The sequence below is a fragment of the Poecilia reticulata genome, chromosome 17 (assembly GCF_904066995.2).
Source record: "Poecilia reticulata chromosome 17, P_reticulata-male-v2, whole genome shotgun sequence".
Classification (NCBI taxonomy): Eukaryota; Metazoa; Chordata; class Actinopteri; order Cyprinodontiformes; family Poeciliidae; genus Poecilia; species Poecilia reticulata.
The window spans coordinates 21268965-21293534 of NC_088846.1; the positions used below are offsets into that span (position 1 = coordinate 21268965).

Below are 24570 nucleotides of genomic sequence, written 5' to 3' on the forward strand. Positions count from 1 at the left end.
TAAACCTTACAGGGTTAAACTTATGTTTATTAATTTGGTATTTCATGTGATAGACCAACAAGGTGCTACATAAATCTGTTTGCTAACAGAAATCTACAAAGTGTGGTGTGCATTTTATTTGTCCTTTCACTGCTACTAAAGACGCAATTGTTTTAGGCAATTTTCTAAAAACTTTGCATATGAGGAGGCTAAAATGTTCTCTGTTCTTCATGGGGGAAAAGTCAGATTGAATGGAGAGGTTTTGCAAAAGATTTAATGCTTTTTTAATCCTTATTGTCCCTGATAGTTTAGCTATTCACAACGGACACTCACTTTATTTCTTAAAAAAACAGTTTTGTTGTTTTTCCTCGACCACACTGTAATTGGGGATCCCTACACTTATATTTCTGATTTCATTTGACCAGAGCATTTTCTTTCAGAGCATCTGAATTCTGAAGGCAATTAGTTGCACAGAGCAATTTATTGTTTTTTATTAATATAATTTTACATACATCAATTTATGACTTTTTAAGGGTGTTCGGACACCATGTTAGAACTCCCTAGAACACGTGTCAAACTCGAGGCCCGTGGGCCAAATCCGGCCCATTGAAGGTTTTTATTTGGCCCTCTAGACTAAACCCTAAGTGTACTTAAATATTATTTATCAATGAAATCAATGTGGTTTTATCTGTTTATTGTCAAATTGTATCAGCAGTCCCTCAAGTGTCTTGTTAATTATAGTGGAAATTCCCCCCCTAAAAAATTAACAAATCACTTTTCTGCACAAAGACATAATTGGGAGTTTGTTGCAGATTTTTCTCAAATTTGTCAAAAACTTTATGACTTGCACCTTAATTAATGTAATATTATAGTCCATGATCTATTCAGTGAGTAATAAAACGTCACATTTACCAACAAAAATAAGCACAAATATTTCCAAATTAGTACCACAAACATTTTGATTTTTCTTTGCAAAAAAGAAGAAGAAGAAGAAAAAAAAAATCACAAAAACAATTGTGAAATTCTAGAAGGACTGAAAAGATGTTTGATATTTAATTTTAGGAATTTATTGATATTTTAACAGTTTGGGAATGAGTTTTATCAATACATTCTGGCACAATCAGCCCTTTCAAAGAGTCCACGATCTTGATTTGGGCCAGGAATGAGTTTGACATCCCTGCCCTAAATCATGCAAAACGTCATGGAAATATTGAGTTTATTAAGATATGAGAGTTTTTCCCACCCAATGCAACCTGTCCTAAGGGGCGACGAAGACGCTCGTATCTCACCTGCTATCTGTCTGGAAACAGGAATGGAGGCCGACCAGGAATGGATGATTAGAGGCCTGCTCAAAGACGTGCTTTTCTGTTTGGACCCAATCGATGTCCTGGAAGAGAAACACACAAAGACACACCCAAACGTCAATCTGAGATCATTGTGACACAGTATCCTTGAGTTAATAAAAGCTGAATAAGCAGATAGTCCCATCGACCGTGCTACAAAGCTTCAGGTTGGGCTGTATGGACAGTGGCCAGCTGTGGGACAAAAAGGGCTGAGCTAAAAAGCGGCAGGAGGACTCCATCGATGTTTGGAAGATAATACATCTGGACACGGATGCTGCTCACGCTGACAGCGCAGGGACAGCTGAACACTTCAGCATTGATCGAGAGGCTCTTGTCAATTTGTCAATCATGCTAAGTGCGTCTAATCAAGGCTAACTACTCCTTTTGCCGCCAGTTGTGCTGCTACATGTGTCGACAGATCAATTTCTGATGACATGATGGTTTATCTACACCTTCTTAGAAAGACTGATGGCTTTCAAGAGGTCTGTCGCGTCAACTAAGTGTTTCAGACAAGATGTAGAAGATGAATGAATGAGACGGATGTTCGTTGTGCAATGAGTAACAGCTCATTTTCAATCAGATTGTATATGGAGGCTGTAAACGGAAAAAAACAGCACTATTAACAAGAAAAACCACTTACATTTTTTGCTTTGAGATCTTCAATGTATAATTTCTCCCTCCAGACCTGTCTTGTGGTGGTTGAGCAACAATTTAACCCTCAACTTCAAAGATGAAAATGTGGAATTTAAAAAATCAAAATGGAGTCCACATGACGACACTGAATCTCACAGAATTCCCTGATATCCGAAAGCAGGAAAACCTATACTGTAGTTTCTGTAGCATTTTGGCTGCTGCACTTTATCTGTCGTTACCCAGTAATGTGGGGCTCAGCTCACTTCGGCTCTCTTCAGAAGAAAAAAAAAAACGGTCAATCGGGCAGAAAAACCTTTCTGAAACACAAATGTCCTCCAAAATAATAAAAGAAAACCCAACTCGACGCTTAGAGCAAGGTTAAATTAAATCAAAGTTAAACTGAATCGAGAAAAAAACTTTACTGCAAATTTGGTCACCGCATGTTGGTTGGAGGAGCAAGGCTACAGGAGTCGCTTACAGTAAATGTTTTTGTAAATCAGAGTAAGCAAGGTGAGATTTTATTAAAGATTTTGTTACTCTTTGTATCAGTTCAGATGTTCCTTTAGCAAATGACTGAAAAACAGGTTACATAGCAGTCCGGATCATTATGGATTTACTGCAGCCTTCTACTCTAAAGCATTTCTAAAAGGGAGATTTTCTTGTTTCAAATGTGAAAAACATAATTTTTCGGGGTTTTTTTTCCTTATTTTTCAAAATGGTGGCAAAATACATTTAAATGCCCTGAATGGATCCACTTAATGTTCTGCTGAATCACAAGACTTGAATTCTCACTGAATTTGGTTAATAAATATGGCTAGAATGGGAAAAACAGAAAAGGTGGAGTTTGGGAAAAAACTCCTTCCAAAACTCAATTTGGAAAATAAAACCATTGTTTATCATCATTTTTCAGTTCCTTTATATTGGGGAACGTTTTGATTCTTAACTCTACACGTTTGGATTTAATCAGGCTCAGGTGTGGCTAGTGAAACCAGAGTGTCTAAATCACATTTAATTCAGGATATCACATGAGTGGGTGCTTTTTCCCTCCACAATAAAAACAGCCTTCAACTGAAAAATATTTCATGATCTGACAAAAACAGAAGACATCTGCAGGAGGTCAAACACTTTTCACAGATCCACAGGTGTAAGGCTGCTAAGGAATCATTTCATGCATGTTTACCGAGTTCTCTCATCTGGGTGGGTGGAGTTTTGCTGCATCTAATTTTTTAACATCATTTTTAACACACATCCCTAAACACTAATTAATGTAAACAATCTCCCTTAAAGTCTTTTTAAAAAGAACGAGTTAAGTCTCTCCGTTGGTTCAGATACCTCGTCGTCGTTGACGAGCTCCTTCTTGACGACCTTCATGGCGTAGATGCGCTCCGTCTTCTTTAGCTGCACCAGCAGCACCTTGGCGTAGCTGCCTCTGCCGATCACCCGCAGCAGGTCGAAGTCCGCCAGGCCCAGGCTGGTGGGAGACTTCCCTGTGCCCTTAAGGGGGTAGAAAATCAACGAGCAAGGTGTTAAATCACATCATTCATAACAGTAAACAACCTAATATGATGATTACAAAGTCAACTGAGACAATCAGAAATGAATAATTTCGATCCAGCTACCTTTTTCAATCTAATTTCATCTGTGAACTATCGACAGAGCTGATGATCTGGTTTGGACAGGAAGATGATTTCCTTTGGGTAACTTTGCAAATGAGATTGTAGCAGCTCCCAAAGCAACTTTTTGAGAATAAATCTTAGTAATGATTTCCATGTGCCTATTAAAAACCAACATGCAGCTTACATTAGGTTAGGCACTTGTATTACAGTCATATTTCTCAGTAAACATGGCTCCCACCTTCACCATTTCCTCACTCCTCTCCTGTAATCGTCTTAGTAGTAAACTATTTCAACCTCCTGCCTTCACTTGAAAACTGCCGACAATATTTCTCTCTAATCTCCATAAAGAAAACGCCTAACTTAATTTATTCTTTACCCATCTTCTAAACTATAGTAACCCCCAACTCCATCCCAAGCCATTAATCAGACGCTGTTGTTGAGAGCTGTGATAAAAGGTTACTTAATTAGCTCCACCAAAGGAAATCAATAGCAGTACAAGGGCGCCTACGTCTGCACGGTGTGTCACAGAAACGCAGCAGGTAAACAAGAAGATTATAACCCCACTTTTATTTCTGATTATTCCATTTTGTTTCCTCCCTTGCTAACAATTTAAATCCCTAAAGAACATCAAGATGACAAGTTGTCATGTCAGTGACAATCAAAAGATTTCTCTCTCACCAATATCTTCTCTACGCCGCCACCCACGCATGGACCGGGTTCTGTAGTCTGAGGGTCTGAGAAGGAAGAAAGTGAGGAAAATGCAAGCGGAAAAAGTGGCAGACAGAGTGACAGACATACATAAGGAGAGGGGGTGGCAGGAAGGGTGAAAAACAAGTAGGAGAAAAGAGAGGAGGAGAGAAAATAGGTGAGAGACAGTCACACATTTGTTCACAGCTCGCTGCAGTGCCTGGGTAATCTCTCACTGTTGGGTTAAAACGAGAAAAAGAATCTGTTCTGGTACTTTTTTTTTTTTTTCATTAAAACATAAAAACCTTCTTTGTTTATGATATTTTCCAATGTTTTTACATCTGTGCTCCACAACACACCCAGGTGGTCTGTCGGCATCCGCAGCAGGAGGTCCAGCTGCTTCACTATCATTAGTAACTAAAACCCCAAAATGTCACTTCAGTCGACTCATTTCAATCTGGTTCTGAAGCCTCAAAATAAAACCAATCAGCTAATAAAGGTGTTTAAAATCTAGTTATGAAGTTAGTTGATTATTGTACTCTTCTAAATTAGAGAAATAATGAAATTCTTCTCAAATAAAATCCTCACATCGAGAAATAAACTGAGTTTATTCATTTTAAGCTTTGATTATTTTAGCTTCCAATCAAAAATATTTTTCCAGGTCATCAAGTGAACTCTAAATAAGCTAAAAAGTAAATAAAAGTGTGACTCAAAGTGCTTTATATTTACATTTAGCAATAGCAAAATAAAGGAAAGTAATGAAAAGTTGGAATGGAGACTAAAGTTTATGATGTTCCAGTTATTTGAAATGGGGGTTTTAGCCTGGATTTAAAGGAATTCACTGTTTCAGCAGTTTTGCAGGGACATAAAAACTGGATGCTGCTTCTCCATGTTTGGTTCTGATTCTGCAAAGTACACCAGAACCAGAAGACTCAGATGGTCTGGAAGGTTGATACAACAAAAGGCCTTAATGTATTCTGGTGCAGCTGATTGACTACTAGGCAGATGCCTGGAGGAGTTTGGTGTCGTTTAAAAAAAAGAAAAAACGTTAATGTTTGTGTGATAACGCAAACAACTTAAAGTAGCCCCTTATCTTTGCTTTAGATTTTCAAGGTTAGACATCCAGCCCTTGTATTAACTGTGTGTTTCTGAAGCTCAGCAAAGGCCAAATTTAGAAACTGCTGCTTCAGATACATCTCAAATTAGAATATCATCCAAAGTTATTTCAGGAATTCACAGTGATGTATCTCAAATGTTTATTTTAGTGGCCACAGCTTACAGCTAATGAAAACCTAAACACTTTACCCAGGGATGCTTTTTGCATCAATGCAGCGTGGAGCGGAGGTTTCTTTAATACCAACCCTTCAGCTGATCCGCTCCGTCAGTCTGAGGTCTTATCAGTCTTTTCTTTGATTCTCTCTGGGATTTATTTAGGTCGGCCCAGTTTGCTAACAAGTCAACCACGGTGACATCATGATTAAAGGCTGTATTGTTATTGTTTGAGCCAAGTCCTGCTGGGAAATGAACTTCTCCATAAACCTTATCAGTAGAAGGAAGCATGAAGGGCTTTAACATTTCCTGATATTCATCATGTTGACTTTGGACTTGACAAAACAAATAAAATGGATGCTTGAAACAGAGTTGATCCTGGAGAGACTTTCTTCAGATCCTCAGAACTGTTAAATACATGTTTTCTTCACAACTTGCTGCAACCTTTATAAAAAATAAAAAAAAAACAGAAAAAAAACAACAAAAAAAACATTTTTCCTTCCACTCAACTTTCCAATAATATGGTTGAATACTGCCAGATTCAGTATTCTGAAGAAATTAGGTTTTGTTGCTTTAATCAATGGAAAACTGTTAACAGTATTCCAGGTGATTACTTAAGCAGGAACATGTCTTTGCATTTCTATATTAAAAAATTATTTTTATTGGTCTGTGCAACATTCTGCTTTTATGAAAACTGAATGTTGGTTTTAAGTCATAAGAATCTGAATTACCAGAAATAAATGTAAAGGTTCACTTTTTGAATCAAATCATTGATGATTATTGATTCTTCTGTGCTTTGTGTTGATGAATCCCTGTTTCAATTTAACAACATATAAAACAACAATGGAGATTTAAATAAAAATGTGTTACCTTGTGTTACATCTGGGTCTAGAGGACTTGACCGTGTGCCGGGCATGATTGGTTCCTAGATAAATTCCACCATTAAGAATCGTCGGGCTTTGCAGGTTCTGATAAGTTGTGATGATTTGTGACAGATCTCACCTGAATCATCGGTCGACCGCACTCCACCGTCACCAGTTTATGGCACTTCTTGTGCACCAGCAGTTTGCAGTTGATGCATTTGTAACCTTGTCGTCCCAGACCCCAGATTCGGTCCGTACAGATGGCACAGTGAGCTCGCTGCATGGGAGGGTCAACAGAGGAAAACAGTCATCACGAAATACTTTTTTATACCAAAAACATTATCAAATATAATGTGGTACAAAACCAAAATAAATGCCTTAGATTGATCTCAGTAGCTTGTCTCACCCTGTTGAAGCGTTTGGCCTGAAAGGCATGTCCGCTCGCATAGTAAAGCTTCCTCCAGCGTCGAGCGCCGCGGCGATATATCGACTCTATGGAGAGAAACAGACTGGTCTCCATGCAGGAATGTAAAATGGTACGATTTAAACTGGATTATACACCAAAAGATTGTCAATTCACCTAATAGTTTAGCTGTAACTTGTATAGCTTGTTTTTGAGCTAGCAATGTTGTTTTTAAATAACCAGGACTCATATATTCAGTGTTATGTATAATGAGGTTTCTAGATTTTTATGCAGTTTTTAAAGACTTTATAGAGTTTGAATACAAAAAATTTTATATTTATCTTAAAAAAAGAAACAAAATAATGAGGAAAGTGGTAAAGACATATTTCACTGATTTTAAATACAGTTGGAGCAATTTAGATTAAAGATTGGCTCAAAATTTCCAACAGATTTGTCGAATTTAAAAATTCTGCAAAACCAAGATTTTGACATGCAACATTTTAGTTTTATTAATAAATTAAACAAAACCCGAATGCTTCGTATTTGGTTTGGAATAGAACCCTTATTCAAGAGGGACTAGAGGAAGAAAAAGCAGCAAAATTGCATTCATCTTTAAATCATACCTAATAATTATTCTAAAAAAAATTTCAGGTAAATTATATATTTTTTTGCATGCATAAAAAGTTCTAAAAATGAAGAAAACGGGTTGAACTCACTGTCCTCTCCTGGACAAGGCATACCGGGTTTCTCGGGTACACAAGGGAATACTGGAAAAGAAGAAAACATCATTTTAACTTAGATTAGCAATAATATTATAATACTTTCATCTTCTCCCATCAGCTTCAGTGGCGCTGCTTTGAAAAGGAGTAAATGAGTCGGTGATAAATGTAAAGAGTTCTGTAGAACTGCTCTGATTAATAAAAGAAGCGCGGCCCACCAGTCGAAAAGGCCTCTTAACTGGAGAAATTTGTAAAAACACATAAGCATTTTTTGCAAAGGTCACTTCCAGGGAAGCGAGAGGAGAAACAAGATTATAGCAGCCGATGAGAGGGGAAAAGGCAGCAACCTCGACCTGGAGCAGCATGAGTCAAAGGGGAGGCGTGGGCCGCGGCCAACAAGCTTGCTAACAAGCAGATCTGGCAACCCCCGAGGGGGAACCAGCACATCTCCTCCCACCCTCAAAGCCCCTCCACCTCCATGCATGTGGCATCCAGTGCACTCTTGACCCGGCGCCTCTGATCTAATTAAAACATTACATTAAGCAGAGAACCTGTCCCCGTTTACCCCAGAGAGAATGCTTACACACAGAAAACCTGTCAATCAACTCTCAAACCCAGAACAGCACCCGAGTTAAAACCCTCAAGATCCAAGAGGCTGCACAATAATAATCAATAACGTTCGGCTTAGACGTAGGAAAGTAAACTGGCTTCAAGGCTTCAAAATGAGCAACAGTAGAAGTAATGTTGTCTTGACAGATCACTGGACAATTAACTGTATGTTTAGGTGATGTTTGTGTTCAAAAATAGTCCTAAAGACGACATGCAGAGATGCAAAAAAAATAAATAAATCAAAGGGAAATGCCACCAACATCGATTAAGTTTTCAGTTACATTTCTGCTTTATATGTGTAGATAAATATACATTATTCTGTAAACCAACAGCAGTGACTATTTTCTCACTCAATTTTTCTAAAAATAGCACATTCTGCAAATTTTGATTTAACGTCTTCAGCTTAGATTTCCTTTACGTAATTTGAACCAGGTGAAGGTAAAACTCTCAACTGATGAAGTTTTGGGTAAAACATATTTACAGACAAAGGTCTACACACACAAATGGACCTGTGTGTGTGTGTGTGTGTAGGTCATAATGGGTATAAGTCATGTCAGTTTAAATAAAAATGATAAACTCACTGTGGATTGTGAGCTCAGAGTCTTTGTTGAGTTCATAGAGGCGAAGAGCTTCTTCCAACTCCAGCTGAGACGACACGGTGCAGGGGTCACCTGATAAACCAGAGACGTAACATCATTAAACACACATAGGTAACTCAAGAGACCATTTAAACAACCATGTAATCAACAGGAAATGATTCGCATTAACCTGGGTTATACTTTTCTTCCTGCAGATATTTTGCGCTACCGTTTTGATAGAATAAAAAACAAAAAATTACAATTTATTACTTATTTTTAAAGTAACTGTAAGACTGTTCCTGGATGACAGCAACCATAACCCCACAAAAACAAAAACAGCTCTTGATAAACATTCCCCATTTGTAATATGCTTCTTAATCTCATCCGTCACATAAAGAAGTTTGATTTTTATGCATACAGTAACTGTATTAAATCAAATTTATTCAGTTATTGATGCTCTCAGTGGAGAAAATAGTAAAAATGAGCATGTAAATATACTTCAGTGTTGTTCTTCTTTTGCTTGCTTTTGTTTTAAATTTATTTTCTTCGTATATAAACTTTAATAATCTTTTATTACACTTCACTCAAAATAATCTTGACAATACAGTTTTTTTTACATTTAACTGGAATTCATCACAAAGAAATAAAGATGCCTTTTCAGCACTGCACAAATAAAACTTTCTAGTGGACTCGGGAACATATTTTATATGTAGGAAATATAACGCTGTAAATGATAAATATAATAAAGGCTCTCCTCTTTCCCCAACCTCCACAAATACACTGTAAATAATTAAAGTGACTGTACAAACTAAAATGTGTAATCCAGTTTGTTAATTCGTAACTGTCACAGTTTGGTGAGTCAGTATTTTGTCATCTCTGATGTAATTTTTCATTATTATTCTACCTGCTCATGTTTAGAATCAGCTTTGCTCCTAAAAAACCAAACTTTGCTACAGTGTTTCTCGGTGTTGTACTTGTTTCTTTTTAGCTTTTTCTAGCTAACCCTTTATATTTTCAGCTGTCAAACACCTCAGCCTCTCAGCGGGTTCATAAAATTTACATGCCAGCCAAGATAGCACACCAACTACAGGTGTATGAATCATTATGACTCCAGATTTAAAGTCACACCTTCGAATGTTAGGAAATACTTTCCATTTTGAGGAACTAAACACACCCCACGCCACTAATCATGACAGCAGTCTGATGCACAGTGGGCTGCTTGTTCAAGGATATCACGGCCCCCCGTCCCCACATCCCACGCAACAACATGCAGCAGCAGAATAAAATTAACCTGCATTACAACCGTGTTCTCCGGTGATATTTGGAAACCCAAATAGAAATCTCAGACTCTACTGGAGTACTTAGAAACTTTCACTGAGAAGTGGAACAATCTGAATTTTCTCAGCGCGTCTTCAAGCTGTGGCTGACGTTACCTGGAGGCTTCAGCAACACTGGAATATCCTGACAAAAAACACACTCTGAATCAAGTATGTTTGTGTCAGACTGCAGTACATGATGTTTCAGTTTCACTCTACCTGGTAAAAACATCGAAAACACAGCTAGGATATTCAGACACCCGACATTCCTTCAACAGGAAGAGCCAGGTGACGCGGCGGTGGCGGCGGCGGCTACCGATCCTGTTGGTCTCAGTGCGCCTGCCATGACAACCAGCTACTGCTTATGCAATTAGCGCAAAAACAGAAACTGTGACACATACTGTAAAAACTGCTTCTGTATGTTAATAATTTACTAACATCCAACAAGCAGCTGGTTTATATTTATTTTACTATCCAGTAGCTGTTAGTTATTTACCAGAATGAACGATTGAGTGACAACTCTATCATCTATTTGTTTAATGATCACTACATTTAAATATTTTTTTTGCTATCAAGCAGAAGTACTTAAGAGTCTTATGTGTGAATGGAAGCATAGATGACCTAGTTTGTTGTTTTAAAACTGCATATTTTCCCCAGCAAAGCATCTGTGGTTAAAATAATTAAAGTGACACGAAAGAGAAAGTACATGGCAGCATCCAACGCCGCCAAGTTCATGTCTAATGTCAGTAATCTGTGATTCTGTGTAGGACAGACGACTAAGAAAGAAACTCGGCTGTTTTTGGAATTTTCGATTTCAATTTAGAAAAAAATGTGGAGTTCTGGTTGTTGTTTTTTTTTTGCCTTCATGAATCGCAAAACTAAAGCCATAGATGACATAAAATTTAAAATTTAAAGGTTGTTTTAGTTTTTGATTCAATAAGATCAACTTGTCTAGCATGGAGATTGATTACACAGTGTGATATAAATCAGACGAAAGATTTTGGGGGGGGGGGACTGTTTAATGGTTCTAAGCATATTAGTAGAAAGTTGAATGGAAGGAAAAGCTGTGGTGAGAAAGTTGCTCACTCTCACTTTGAAATAATTTTAAGCAACGCAAACTGAAGATTTTGGAAGAGACTCAAAATGTGCATTCAGGACAAGGTCTGCAACGGTTAAATTTATTTACTAATCCACTCGTGAACAAGAGAAAAGAAAAAAAAGCATCTTAGTAGGACAGGAGGAATGATAGAGGCCATTCTCTGTAGTATACTAACATAGTACACAATATGTTTCTCCATTAGCTATAATGTATTGCTTGCAATTGAGCTATAGTATTAAATTTTTTTCATTGAATTGCTGAAAATAATAATGCGGTGATATTTTAATTTAGTACTATGTGACCTTTTGTTGTTGTGTTCTTTGTTTAAATTAATAATTTTAGAAACACCTGATCATGACAGTGACAAAACCTCACACACTGCACAGCTGCATGAAACTGTTTTTTATTAATTAGGCAGTAGGAAAGACAGCCTCCTCTCCACTGTTTACTTAGGAAGGACCACCTAGCGTTGTTTATTACCCACACATAATGACTCCGCTGATTATATGTGGGAGGCTACAAGTGGGAGTTAGTCTGAGTCTAATGAGTTTTGGCAGGCTGACCTCCTCCTGGGCTCAACGATCTGATGGCTCAATCTTTCCTGCGACACCATTGCTGCTGCCTGACTAACAGGACTGAATACAAGAGCTGCACACCTCTGATCTCAGAGGAGAACGACAACAAGGATGTGTGTGTCTTTATGTAAACTTGTTTTCATAGGAACGTTCGACACCGCCTGCGGTAGGCAAATTTACCCACTAACTACGTAAACATCAGCTTTTAGAGCAACATCTGCACTTTTTCCCTTTCAGATAAACAGCAGCAGGAGCTTCTATTGCTCCCAATCTCTGTTGTTTTTGTAAAAAAAAAAAAAGAAAAAAAAAAAGAAAAGCTGACAATGCAGAGATAAACAAACACACCTTCCTCATCGATCCACTTCATGGTGAACTGCTGGTCATTGTCCATTGAGCACATGTCTCTCACCTCACCAGACAGGTCTTCATAAGAGATGGACGGTTCAAAATGTGTGATCATGATGTCCCTGCAGGGGGAAAAACAGAAAGAGGAAAACACTTAAGGAGCTATGGCAATACAAAACACATGCCATCAGCTTGAGCATAAATCTCACAAATGCTGGCATTGAGAAAAGAAGAAAAACGGATCAGTGTTGCAGCACATTTTCAAATTAAATCATTACAGTGACACATTTAATTCTTTAAGGAAATAAAACTCAAATAATTTTAAGAGTTTTTCTTTTACCGTCTTCAAAACCAAGTTTACAAACACCTCCTTAATGTTTTCAGTATCTTCCATACCTTCTCGCATTAGTTTGCTTGAATTTCGGCCCATTCCTCCCAACAGAACTGGTGTCAGAGTTTGGTTTATAGCCTAAGTCAAGTCTAGTTTATTTTTAAAGCACATTCCAGCAACAAGTAAGTTCAAAGTGCTTTATACCATAAAAACATAATGCATTAAACAATTATGAAACAACCAATAAACACTACATTTTGTCAAATGTCATCAGCAAAATCATTGCCCAAATAATATACAAATATTTATCAATGTTCAATTTATTATTAATGAAGGCAGCTCTGAACAGATGGCCTTTTTAGCCTCGATTTAAAGGAACTCAGTGTTTCAGCTCATTTGTAGCTTTGTGGGAGTTTGTTCCAGATTAGTGGAGCATAATTACGCCTTTTCAGCTCTGCACAAATAAACTTTTTAGTGGACTCTGGAACATAATTTTATATAGTCTATTTAAATGCCTAATTTCATTATGTTATAATTATATATTTAAAAACTGTAATTGAGCAATATGCCAATAAAAACTTAAGTGCAAGAGTTTCTGTGGTATGAAGCATATTAAATCAATTGAGATAACTTGAGGTTTAATCCACTCAATAGCTATTTATTTATTATCCTGTCTTTCTTTCCTTGTTAATCATTTATGGACAGCCCATCTGGTTTAAAATGTCAGAGAACAATTAAAAAGCTGCCGACAGTAAGGATGAAATGATCAAAACTTCTCTGGGTAAACCCAAACAATCAAAGGCCTTTTCATTTTATAGCTGGGTAATTAATTTTTTTATTTGTTGTCAGCAACACACACCGACACTGAAAAAGTTAAAACACTCCATTCATCTGAGCCACTTGCACTCAGAAAATACAACACTGGCTACAAGTCTCAGACTTTGAGCTTGTTGCAACTGCAAATTTATTCATTCGCAAAGAATGACGAAAGTCCAAGAAATATCAGCAAAACAAGCTCAAGGAACACAGAAACTCAAGAATGAGTGGAAGCAACACATTTATGCATACGAAACCAGTTGATTTAAAGTGTAATTTATGGCCTTGCTGGATGCAAGTCTGGAAATACAAAGATTTTCTATAATCTATTCTCCCTTTCCGTAGTTATCCAGATCAGAAAAATACTTCAGATTGGATATTTTTCTAGATCTAAAGAAGCTTTGGTTCAGTAACTAACTCTCCACCTCATCCTGTGAAATTTGGTGGTAACATCCCGTTTTAAATTTAAGGTTCTTCTGATGGGAAATGATCACAAAAAAGTATTTAACTAAAACTATGAGGTGTAGATAAAATACATGCAATAGAGGTTAAAAATTACAAACGCATCAAACTGAGTAAGAAATCATTTCTCACTTTTTTATGACAGCAGGAGTATTGATGTCATCTGACCACAGCACGTCCCACAGTTTACAACCTTATAAGGGCGGATGGGGGTGGTACGTACAAGCTTTTACAGGTCTGCAGGCGACGGCGTAAAATTCAGGTAGCAGAGCGCGGCATCAGGACAGAGATTAAAATGAGTAAAATCAGCAAACAGATGGGAATAAAAAGGGGATATTGTGTGAAATCTGTCTTGGCTTTTGTGGAATGACCACCAGGAGGAAGATCTTTACTGCCATCATCAAGACTGACATGGGTTTTTCATCATCTTGAGAGCTTTAGAACAGGACGGTAAAATCCAAACAATTTGTCAAGGACATGTAGAGTCAGTGCGAGCACAGAGTATGGAAGGTCAGTAAATGGTAAATCCATGCCAGCACATAAATATACAACAGGTAGTGATTTATTTGCTTATAATCCAATTTCACATAAATGGCGAGCGTGTGAAGTAGCTTGTCTTGGTAATGCATCTTCCACACAGCAGATATTAAAACTGGCTGGCTGGCTGGAAATCACGCATGTAGAGCAAATAAAGCACCCTGAGCAATAACACGCTGACGTTAAGAGTCGGCCTAATGCTCGCCTCGCCCTCCCTCTATTTTCTCACCCGCTTCCTCTTTCCTGATGGTGTTAATCACTGCCTGGAAGGGAGGCGGAGGAAGACTGGCAACTACACACCAGTCTGATCTCACCTCCAGGCCCCGAAGCTCTTTATTTTATCCTGCAGCTTTGAAGACGTCAGACGACAGAAAGCACACCATAATCACAGAGACTGGTTCAAACACAGAGTGTAGATGATCTTAATAAAGCCTCCTCTGCGTCCAGTGTAACTGGACCCAAGTCTTCACTGCAGAGTTACATTTTAGCTCATTCTAATGACTTCCTCAAACTCTGATAAGGGTCACAGCTCCTTCAGGAAACTGGAACACCAAGTTTAATTGTATTTTTTTGTTGTTGTTTGTCTTTTCTAATACTTTAAAGTTGGTGTTTAGTTACTATGAATAGCAGTAAAACATAAATACCTAATCATATTTTCAAACTTCCTGTCAACTTTAACCACTTTTTAACTGAAAAACACGGTGGACCGCTGGATGACTGCTTCATAATGCCCTACCACTGGACAGAGTACGCTTTCTGAGGGAAACCCTGTACAAGCAGAGCTGTGTGTTGAACAAATGGGATCTTTTAATTGTTGATGACTAAGAAGCAACAGCATTCCCAAGTAGACGAGACATCTCTCCACTCTGCAACTTCCAACTGTGCCGTTAAATTAAAGAGGGAAGGAGGAGAGGGGAATAATCTGAACATCATGATTGCCGTCATGACCTTCAGAGAGATCAGGGTGACTTTCTATCTCTCTGCCAATACTGCAAAGCAAAGAAAGTAACAAGAATACGTGATTCATGAAAATCATACACAGAGTAGACTGAAGTTTACACAGTAGGCTTCAGAGATCCTGTTCCTCATAATAAAACTAAACTGTGCTAGTCTGGACCGCTGGATGCTGTGGTCTCTAGGCAACATGGGTCACCTACAGTGTTAAACAAGTGGACAAAATCTGGAGAACAGCAGCAGCAGCCAGAAACAATCCAGTCAATCATGCGGACAAGGTCGCTCCTGAGAAAAACGCACACATGTTCAAAACACCATTTACTTCAGTCACGACTGACAATTCGTGACTAAGCTGAACTTATTATAGTGCAGTGTTCTTCTGCTTTTAAACACAAAACAACTATATTAACAAGCAAGGTAAAGAACAAAAGCAAAAGTGAGGGACTTGTGTTCAAATGTTACAAAGCTTGTTCAGTCCATTTAGAGTGGGTGATAGAGCTGAAACAATTAACTGGATTAATTGTAATGAATCAATTATTGAAAAACTAGTCAACTAATTTAGTAATCAATTAATCATTAACTGGAGTATGCAGACTCAGAAAAGGTCATTTGCTGAAATAAAACACATATTCAGAGCAGTTATTAAACCAAGACTGTATAAAACAATATACCTAAAATAATCATTAGTTGCTGCCCTAGTGACAGGAACCGAGACAATAATCAATAAAAGCGTTTTCATCTCATTCCAGCTTTAAAACAACATGACAAAATTGGCTGACACGAGTGGGCCTGTTGCAATTAGTAATAAATTGCATGATAAATTAAAACAAACAAACTCAATTTCCATTTGCATAATTTATCGTTTTTCTTTCGTCTCTCTCTTTCTACCAAAAAGTCAATGACAAAAGTCTTCATTCTGATTTATTGGTCTCAACTAGCCTTTATTCAAGGACAATTTTGTTTATACACACTTCATAATTCAATTAATTTGTTGTTTTGGTTTATTTTTATTTTGGATATTTAAAATGTCTTTTGGTTATAGTGTTAAATGTTAATTAGAATTTAATCTTTGAGGATGTGTTCTTGATTTGTTATGCCATTACTGCCACTATGTTACTTGAAAATGGTCTCAAAACGACAATGTTATTGTTTGACAAAAACCTCAGGTAAAATTTATCATCCCGGAAAATTTGTTATCGTGACAGGCCTAGACAAGCTCCAAACAAGGTCCAAGAATGCAGAACAATCCGACATGCAGCGATGGAGCTCTACTGAAAACAAGCTGCATTATTGGTTGATGGATGGCTGCGTGACGCTTGAGGGTGTTTTCAGAAGGAAACAAGACTAGGAATACCATTTAATTTAAACAAAGCAGTACCTTCAAGCACTAATGCAAACAGGAGTCTTTAACAAAAAGAAAAAACTTCTCCGATAGGAAAATAATTGAGTTGCTCCATCAGGCTGGTGTAATCTCTGTACCTCGACAAGCAGCATTGCTTCACTCAGGAATTTTAAAGTTGAGCTGATGCATGAAGGGACTTGATTTGAAAGTAACAAAATGACGCGTGCGCTTTGTGCCAAGAGTCAATTGTTTTAAAACATAAATGATCTCGTTCTTCTAAAAGAGTTCTGGGTGAAGAACTTTTCAATTAGTGCGAAAGCGCAGCCTTGTAATAAACCGACTGGTGATACAGGTGTTAATTGGACTTCATGCCTGACATGGGGTATTAACTACAGGCATTACCTAAAGTGTTTCCCTGAGAAATGGGTATTATCTTTGAGCCACTGGGGCTTCTAAAAGGCCTATCTATCCAAGCCAGCAGCAATAAATACACAAATAACAATAAACAATAATGTTCTGCAAAGCGCCGACGCCAAGTGCATGCTGCTGCCTCCAGCTGCACAAACGGCCCGAAATGGATTTTAAAATCCTGCACCCACTGTGCACACTGCAAGCGATCACTTCTCCAAACATTTCATTCTGTTAAACAGGTTATAATGAACTCTTATTAGTTTCTAATGCACAGAAAATTTATTGTAAGGTGAGAATAACTTGCAGCTGTGTGTCTGCAAAAGCATAACAGATTATATGGTATTTTTAAGCCATATAATCACAGCTCAAGCTTCTGCATAAAGATTTTTTTTTTCAGGTTAAAACTGGAGCGTTATTTGTCTACTCTGCAAGAAAAATCATTTCTATTTAGACGTACTGAAACAACTGATGTTTTTAACTGCTTACATAAGAAAGTTAAGAAAAAACAAGATAAAAATGTTTTATTCAGTTTTGTCTCATCATGTTATCACTGTATGAATCTTTGGATAATATGTGGAGAAAAACAAACTAAAAACCAACAGTTAGCTGCTTGCTCAGAGCATTAGTCGTGTAGTCAGATGGTCTTTGTAGTCTTTATGAGAGCAAAAAGAAGATGAGTCAGTGACGGACGGAGACAGTGACGACCAGACACCAACCTGCACAAGCTGGCACAAAGTGGCAGACTCAGAGAAAAAGAAACACAGAAATATTATTTACACCCTGAGACTACTACTCCTCGACACAGCCATCCATTGGCTCATTCCTAACCTCAAGATAATAAAAAAATATCAGTTAAAAACTATTTGTACCTTCCTCAATAACCAAAGACATTTATCAGTGTTTCAGAACATAAACCTGTTTTCTAATTGCTGCTTTTTGCAAGTTTTTACTGGTATTTTTGATTATTTGTCTTGGAAGGCCTCCTAACAATAACCCTAATCTCCAGCTTCCTCCAGAGATTCTTCATTAGATAGGCCTGTTACAATAATCAATAAATCCATTAATCGCATGACAAATTAAAACAAGCTTAAGAATTTATATTGGCATGATTTCTTTTCCTATCTTTTTACCAAAAACTGGATGATAAAATCTTCGTCTTGGTGTTTTGATTTCAACTAGCCCTTTTAAAGACAATTTGGCTGTTTTGTTTGTTTATCTTTGATATTTAAACTCCAGCTTTTAATGTTCGTTACAATTTAAGGTTTATTGATTTTTGAGAATATGTTCTTGCATTCTTTTGCCATTACCATGACATTAGTTGAAAATGGTTCAAAACAACAATATCAGTTATCGCAATAACTTCTGTGACAATTTATCGTCCATCTAAATTTGTTATCGTGACAGGCGCAGATTCAGTTTACGTCTCAGGATGGGCCACTCCAAAATATTAATGCCATTTTCAGTAAGGAAAAACACACTTTGGTAAGGTTAAAATAAATATTTAAACCTAAATCTGCAAGGAGTATGAATAATTTGGGGCTGAACTATAAATTAACATAAGAGGATATTACTGCACAGTCTTCGAAACACAAGAATAGGTTCATTTCAAGCTTATAGGCGCCGATTATTTCCTTTAACAACATCAGTGAAATAAAACTACAAATTTCTGACAGATTTAAAACGGGACAGAAAAATCTTCTGGCATGCTCCCCATTTTAAGACGCCTGGGGGAATGGTATTTACGATCTCTGAAATGGTTCTTTTATTGCACTGCTCATTCTTCACATTGGAGGTTTTCTAACTTTAGGCTTTTTCTGAACTAAATAAGCGATGTTATTCACCGTCGCTTTATTCTTCTTCTCATTTTTTTTTATCCACATTAAAGGTCACAATTATAAACAAAACAATATTAGAATATTTATTTCTAAAAACGGTTAGGGTTACGTTAACAGGACTTCCTGAATATTTTAAGATGCATGTCATATTTGGAGTGAGGGATATTTAAATTAAGTTGCTTTATAGCTTGGATGTGCCTAAAATAACAGATAATTTTTGTGAAATTTACTTTTTTTAGTCTGCACCTTTCATCCACATGTTTCTGTTGAGAAAAACTGAGATTCTACCAAAAAACTTTTAGAAGATTTAAAAAGAAAGAAAACACGTATTTTCTCCATTTGTACCAGGGATCAGCTGGTTATTGGTACCAGTACAAAAACAAAGAATTTCAGTTTCAAAATCACCAACAGTCTTAACTTTTTTTTCATGAAAAACATTAGAAAATGCAGGGCTAATGAGAGTTTTTGGCTGAGCACTGAAACGCCGCCCCTCCCCTACATGTTGCTGTGCACTGCCGGTCAGCCAACTAACACAAGACTACTACAGTTTTTCTTGTGCTTGTAAAAATATAGATACATTTGGGTGTCTAGAAACATTTTCAGGGTCAAAAAACACTCAAGATCTTGATTCTAAACTAGCGTCAGCCACCATTCTGATTAAGGCGACGCCGATTTGAAGTGAAGCCTCAATCTCCCCCTATTTAAAATTACAAAGTCTTACCAATGGCTAGATAATGTCAAATTTAGTAGGTGTTTTATGTACTGTAAAATCAAAGCCATAAATGTAATAATAATGCACATATGTAACAACCAATATTTTATGTTATTTTGGCAGTACAACAAATAATTGTTGGATTCATTCTTTTTAAAAAAAATGGATAATGTTATATATTCATGTTTTAAATTATGAACTAGAAATTGTCAAACCAACACAGGCCTCATTTATACATCACAATTTTATACATGAACATTTTACCATTAAGCTTTGGTTTTATGTGGAAAAGATTATTATAAAAAGAAAAAAAAGCAGTGTGACACATTTAAATAAAACATAAGCTGTGATTTTTTGTTGTTTCAGAATACCTTCAGGTTGGTGAAAACAACTAAAATCATTTGTGTAAAACATCAATTTCTAGGGGCATTTCGGTACATTTTTCAGAGTAGAAATGTTGAGATCATCAACTTCCTACTAAAATAAAGATTGAATAAACAGAAAAACAGGGAACATCTTATTTTAATCCCGTTTCTGACATTTTTGTCAAGCTGGTAATCCATGGAAAACTTGCCGTTTACTGAGGTGATAACATCATCAAATGTTTGGCACAGACTGGTTTGGCACCTCACCTGTACGCTCCCGCAGAACGTAATCTGAACATCTGCCTACATCTTTATACACTTCTGCGTTAATGCATCCAAAAAGAAAGACGCACAGACATTTACGAGGCTTGCAGCTATGTTCGTCGCTGGGAACATTGCTGAGATTCCTGAAGAAGAAGGTCATAAATAGTTAAGATTCCTCCCAATGATCACCACACATTACGGCGTTCTTTAGGCGTGTCGAACACAAAAGGTCCAGCTGACCCGTAAGACATGTTTTTCAAGATTTTAGTCACTACAGAGTCAGCTGGGAGAGAGTATTTAAGAAATAACACTGTGATCAAAAATGTCACCTAAAAATACAATAATTATTTCACTGCCATTTGTAAAGCTATTGTTGAGCACTTCAAATGAGACAAAAATACGTAGGCGATGTCACTTCTGAGCTGTAAAAACATTCATTTGTTTGCTTTCATTAAATTACTCAATTATGAAACAATCAGCAACTTTTCAGCTGCTATTTTTGCTCCAATCACGTTGAATAGTAATCATGCTGAACTGGCTCCTCTCAGTTCATTTCTATAACTTAATGAAAACATACCTAGAATATTTTTGTCTTCATTGCTCCTACTGCAAAATATTCAGGCGATGTTTGGGTTCGGCTTGCCTAAAAATGAGCAGGATTTCTAAACAGTGTGCAAGAGGATGCACAATATATTGTAAATGTATCATTATATTTATATGCACATTGCAAAGAAGCACCTGGAGTACAATAAGTGTTAGTTACTAATTTAAGCAGCATGCATTAATATATTTGATGGCATATGTTGTTTAAAGCAGCATAAAAGACTGAAGAACATAAAGATGTGTCAGTAAAACAAAAAACATACAAACTGTTTCATTGTAAACAACATTTTCTATCAGAACATTTTCTATCAACCTTGTGTTTGAGATGGAAATTATATATTTTTAATAGTAGTTATTATTAGTGGTTTGTTTAATATGAACCTAAAACAGAATGACAGTAACATTTTTACTTTAACTTGCTACAAGCCATATTGCTTTAGCGAAAATTAATAAATATTATTTTATGTTTTCCTAAAATGGTGCCGCCTACTTGCATACCAAAAACAGCTTTACTAAGAGTGGAATAATTCGCATTTGTTCTTACCAAATCGTCTATATCCCCTTTGTTTTCCAGATTAAATTTACTAAGTTTAACTGGGACCAAAATATGTAAGGACAAACTGTTAAATTCTTTTTTGTGAAAATTGTACATAGAAACCTGTGTAGCTGTTGGAACGAAAATATAAATAAATCAACAAAAGAATAGATTAAGAGAAAGCATCGCTCTAACATGCAATTATGTAGATTTAAATTTTCACACCAGCTGAATATAATGGGCTAACTTATAAATAAATAACACATAATAAAGCTTCCCTTTTAATTACAAATCACACAAACCTCAACTTTTATTACATCTTATCGACATTTCATGATACGTCGACTTGAAAACACCGTACAAAGCTTTACCAACAAGCCAAATCCTTATCAATCTCAGCTGGAGACAACCAACTTCAGTTAGCAACTGTTAGCAAGCAGAGCTTCAAAGCTTTGAAACTGAGTTAAAACACATATATTTCCCACTCTATTAAAGCCCCCGGATATTTAGTGTCTGGCTGACACATTCCTGACATTCCACAGAGGGACTGGCTGTGGGTTGACAGGACGCCTGGACAGTTTCAGCTGCCCAAAGTTTACCGAAACCCTCTGATAGAGGACCAACATTAGCCAGCCGTTAGCTCGTTCAGCTAATGCTAGCCAACTGATTAGCTTCCAAGAGTAAAACTTTCCGTAATTAATTTATTTAATTAGGCCGAATACACAGTGGATAGCAGGTCGAGTTCTTACCCTTTATAGTAAGCCTTGACCCGGACTTGGTGGGAATTCTCTCCGGGGTGGGACATGGTGCTGTCCCGCAACGTCGGCATCATAAGCTCCGCCGCGGACACTCGGATTCAGATTCACCGATACCTCCCTTCCCTCTTCAGCGGTGTGCACCACGCCCAGAAACACTGTGATTCAAGGGTCCCCAGACAAAAAAGGACCCCAAATGAGTCAAAAGGTGGTGAAAACAGAGGTCCCGGGGTTCTTCGGTCAAATAAAATTAACCTGTAAAGTAAAGGAAAACTTACGGGTCCACCAAACAACTCCCTACCGCAAAGGCCTAGCGACGGACTCTACCAATAGAGGAATGTTCAGGGAAGCGAATAACCAACTTGAACACTCAAATGGACACGACACAAATATATAATCTAAATACTTACACGTATCTAAAGATTAATAGTAAATAACATTTTAAAATCAGCCTATTAGAATAACATATATCGAAAATAAAACGTTACTATCGTTTTAGCATCGTTCTGACTGTACCAACTCCAGTTTTCAACAGTACGGCGTTGCCTTCGAGTTCCACACAAAAGCTCGGAAATAGTTAAAACCTGTAAGAGACGTTTCTCTTTCAGGTTCTCTGGCACGGAAATAACATAATTGACCAACAACAAAGAGGTGTGCTATTTTAAGTTTCATTTTAGAGGTGCTTTTTTAAAATGAAAAACGGAAAAGTGAAAATGGGCATTAAAATAAAATAAATAAAATGACCTTGACTGGTAATTGTTTTAGAAATTGTTTACATTTTCAATGAATTTACATTTTTATTATTTCATTTAAAGCCTTATTTATATGATTGATGTAATGTACATTCTAATGTCAAATAAACATCCATCCATCTTCTTGCACCCTTTGTCCCTTAGTGGGGTTGAGAGGGTTGCTGGTGCCTATCTCCAGCTAACGTTTCGAGAGGCGGATTCACCCTGGACAGGTCGCCAGTCTGTCACAGGGCAACACAGAGACACACAGGACAAACAACCATGCACACACACACACACACACACACACACACACACACACACACACACACACACACCTAGTGGTAAATTGGAGAGGCCAATTAACCTGACAATCGTGTTTTTGGACTGTGGGAGGAAACCGGGGTACCCGGAGAAAACCCACGCATGCACAGGGAGAACATGCAAGCTCCATGCAGAAGGACAAGGAATCGAACCCAGAACCTTCTTGCTACAAGGCAACAGCTCTACCAACTGTGCCACTGTGCAGCCCCCTGTCAAATAAACATACAAAACAATATTATTTTTCCTTCCTTAAATGTGGAAAAATAGCTGAATACTATGGCGAACAATCACTTCAAAATGTGGCAATTTTCAGGGTAAAGACCGCTTTAGGATTAGGTTATTTTCTGAGATTTCAGAGTACAATTGAGCAACTATCCCAGTGTAGTATTGCAGATTACACTTGAATGCCGCACGAGTTACAACCATTGGCAGCAGAGGAGGATGAGGATAAAATTCAGACATCCAGACCAGTAAAACATTTTTTAAAAACTCAAAAAACAATTACCCTAAAAAAACAGAACTTCCTATAGGTTCTGATGGAGGGCCACCTGTTTCTTGTACACTGATAATTAACCCATAAATTAGTGAATATCCTGTATGAAGAGATTCCACCTAAATAATATATTATATAAGGAGATTTACGCTTTATGTACATGGACTGAAGAGAAAATAAGCATAGTGTCTTCATAGGTCTGCCTAAAAAAATCAGTCAGCTGCTGCTGATCCAGATCACTGCTGCTCACTAAAACCAGGAATTTAAAGCACATCATCCGAGCTCTACACACTGGCTCTGTGTAGCTCGGAGAAGAGACTTTAAAATACTGTTGTTACTTTATAAATCACTTAAAATAAATCGCTGTTGCTCTACCAGCCTTCCAGACCTGTCAGGTCTTCTGGACCTGCTCCGTTCTGCATCCCAAGAACCAGAACCAGAAGCATTCAGCTTCTAATCACCACAAATCTGGAACAAACTTCCAGAAAACTGCAGAACAGCTGAAACACTGAGTCTAATAACCCACCTGTTTAGAGTTGCTTTTGACTAATAACAACTGGGACATTGATCAATATATTTGATGTGTTTTTTGCTTGATAATTTAGATTAAATGTAATTTTGGTTGTTTCATAATTGGTTAATGTATTATATTTTTATGACATAAAGCACTTTGAACTGCCTTGTTGCTGAAATGTGTTATACTAATAAATTTGACTTCTCTCCAAGTTCGCAGAGAGGGAAGACTCCAGATATTTGTTTCTTGACAAGGCTATCTAGATATGCAAATTTTTGAGACAAATGTTTATAATGTGCTGATAGAGCTAAGTATGGTGGAGGACTTATGAGGCTGTGGGCTTTTTCTCTTTCAAAGGCTCTGGGGAACATGTTAGGACACAAAATACCATGGATAATTAAATACAAAGGCATTTTAGAGGAAACATTTAGAGCTTTTTTTTCCCCCATAAAACCTGAAAATGGGTCATCGTTGGGTCTTTTAGAACAATAAGGATACAAAGTAAAAGGCCAAATAAATACAGAAAATGGTTAAAAAATGACTCTTCTTCCA

The 24570-nt window shown here is 37.2% G+C and overlaps 1 protein-coding gene across 2 annotated transcripts in view; it reads right to left on the reverse strand.

Moving 5' to 3' along the window:
- The window catches only part of prkci (protein kinase C, iota), a 34542-nt gene extending 12085 nt beyond the window's left edge, over positions 1–22457 (reverse strand). Inside the window, exons 1-11 of one of the 2 annotated variants that reach the window (XM_081598252.1) lie at positions 22235–22457; positions 21951–22114; positions 12035–12156; positions 8703–8792; positions 7510–7560; positions 6797–6882; positions 6530–6667; positions 6398–6452; positions 4250–4305; positions 3288–3449; positions 1269–1366 (exon numbers count right to left, since the gene is read on the reverse strand). In XM_081598252.1, the coding sequence (XP_081454378.1) occupies positions 1269–1366; positions 3288–3449; positions 4250–4305; positions 6398–6452; positions 6530–6667; positions 6797–6882; positions 7510–7560; positions 8703–8792; positions 12035–12156; positions 21951–22033 (941 nt within the window). In that variant the 5' untranslated portion in view covers positions 22034–22114; positions 22235–22457. Of the gene's footprint in view, positions 1–1268; positions 1367–3287; positions 3450–4249; positions 4306–6397; positions 6453–6529; positions 6668–6796; positions 6883–7509; positions 7561–8702; positions 8793–12034; positions 12157–21950 lie in introns of both variants that reach the window. The other variant, XM_081598251.1, reaches the window with a different exon arrangement.
- Between the last annotated feature and the right edge of the window lie 2113 nt (positions 22458–24570).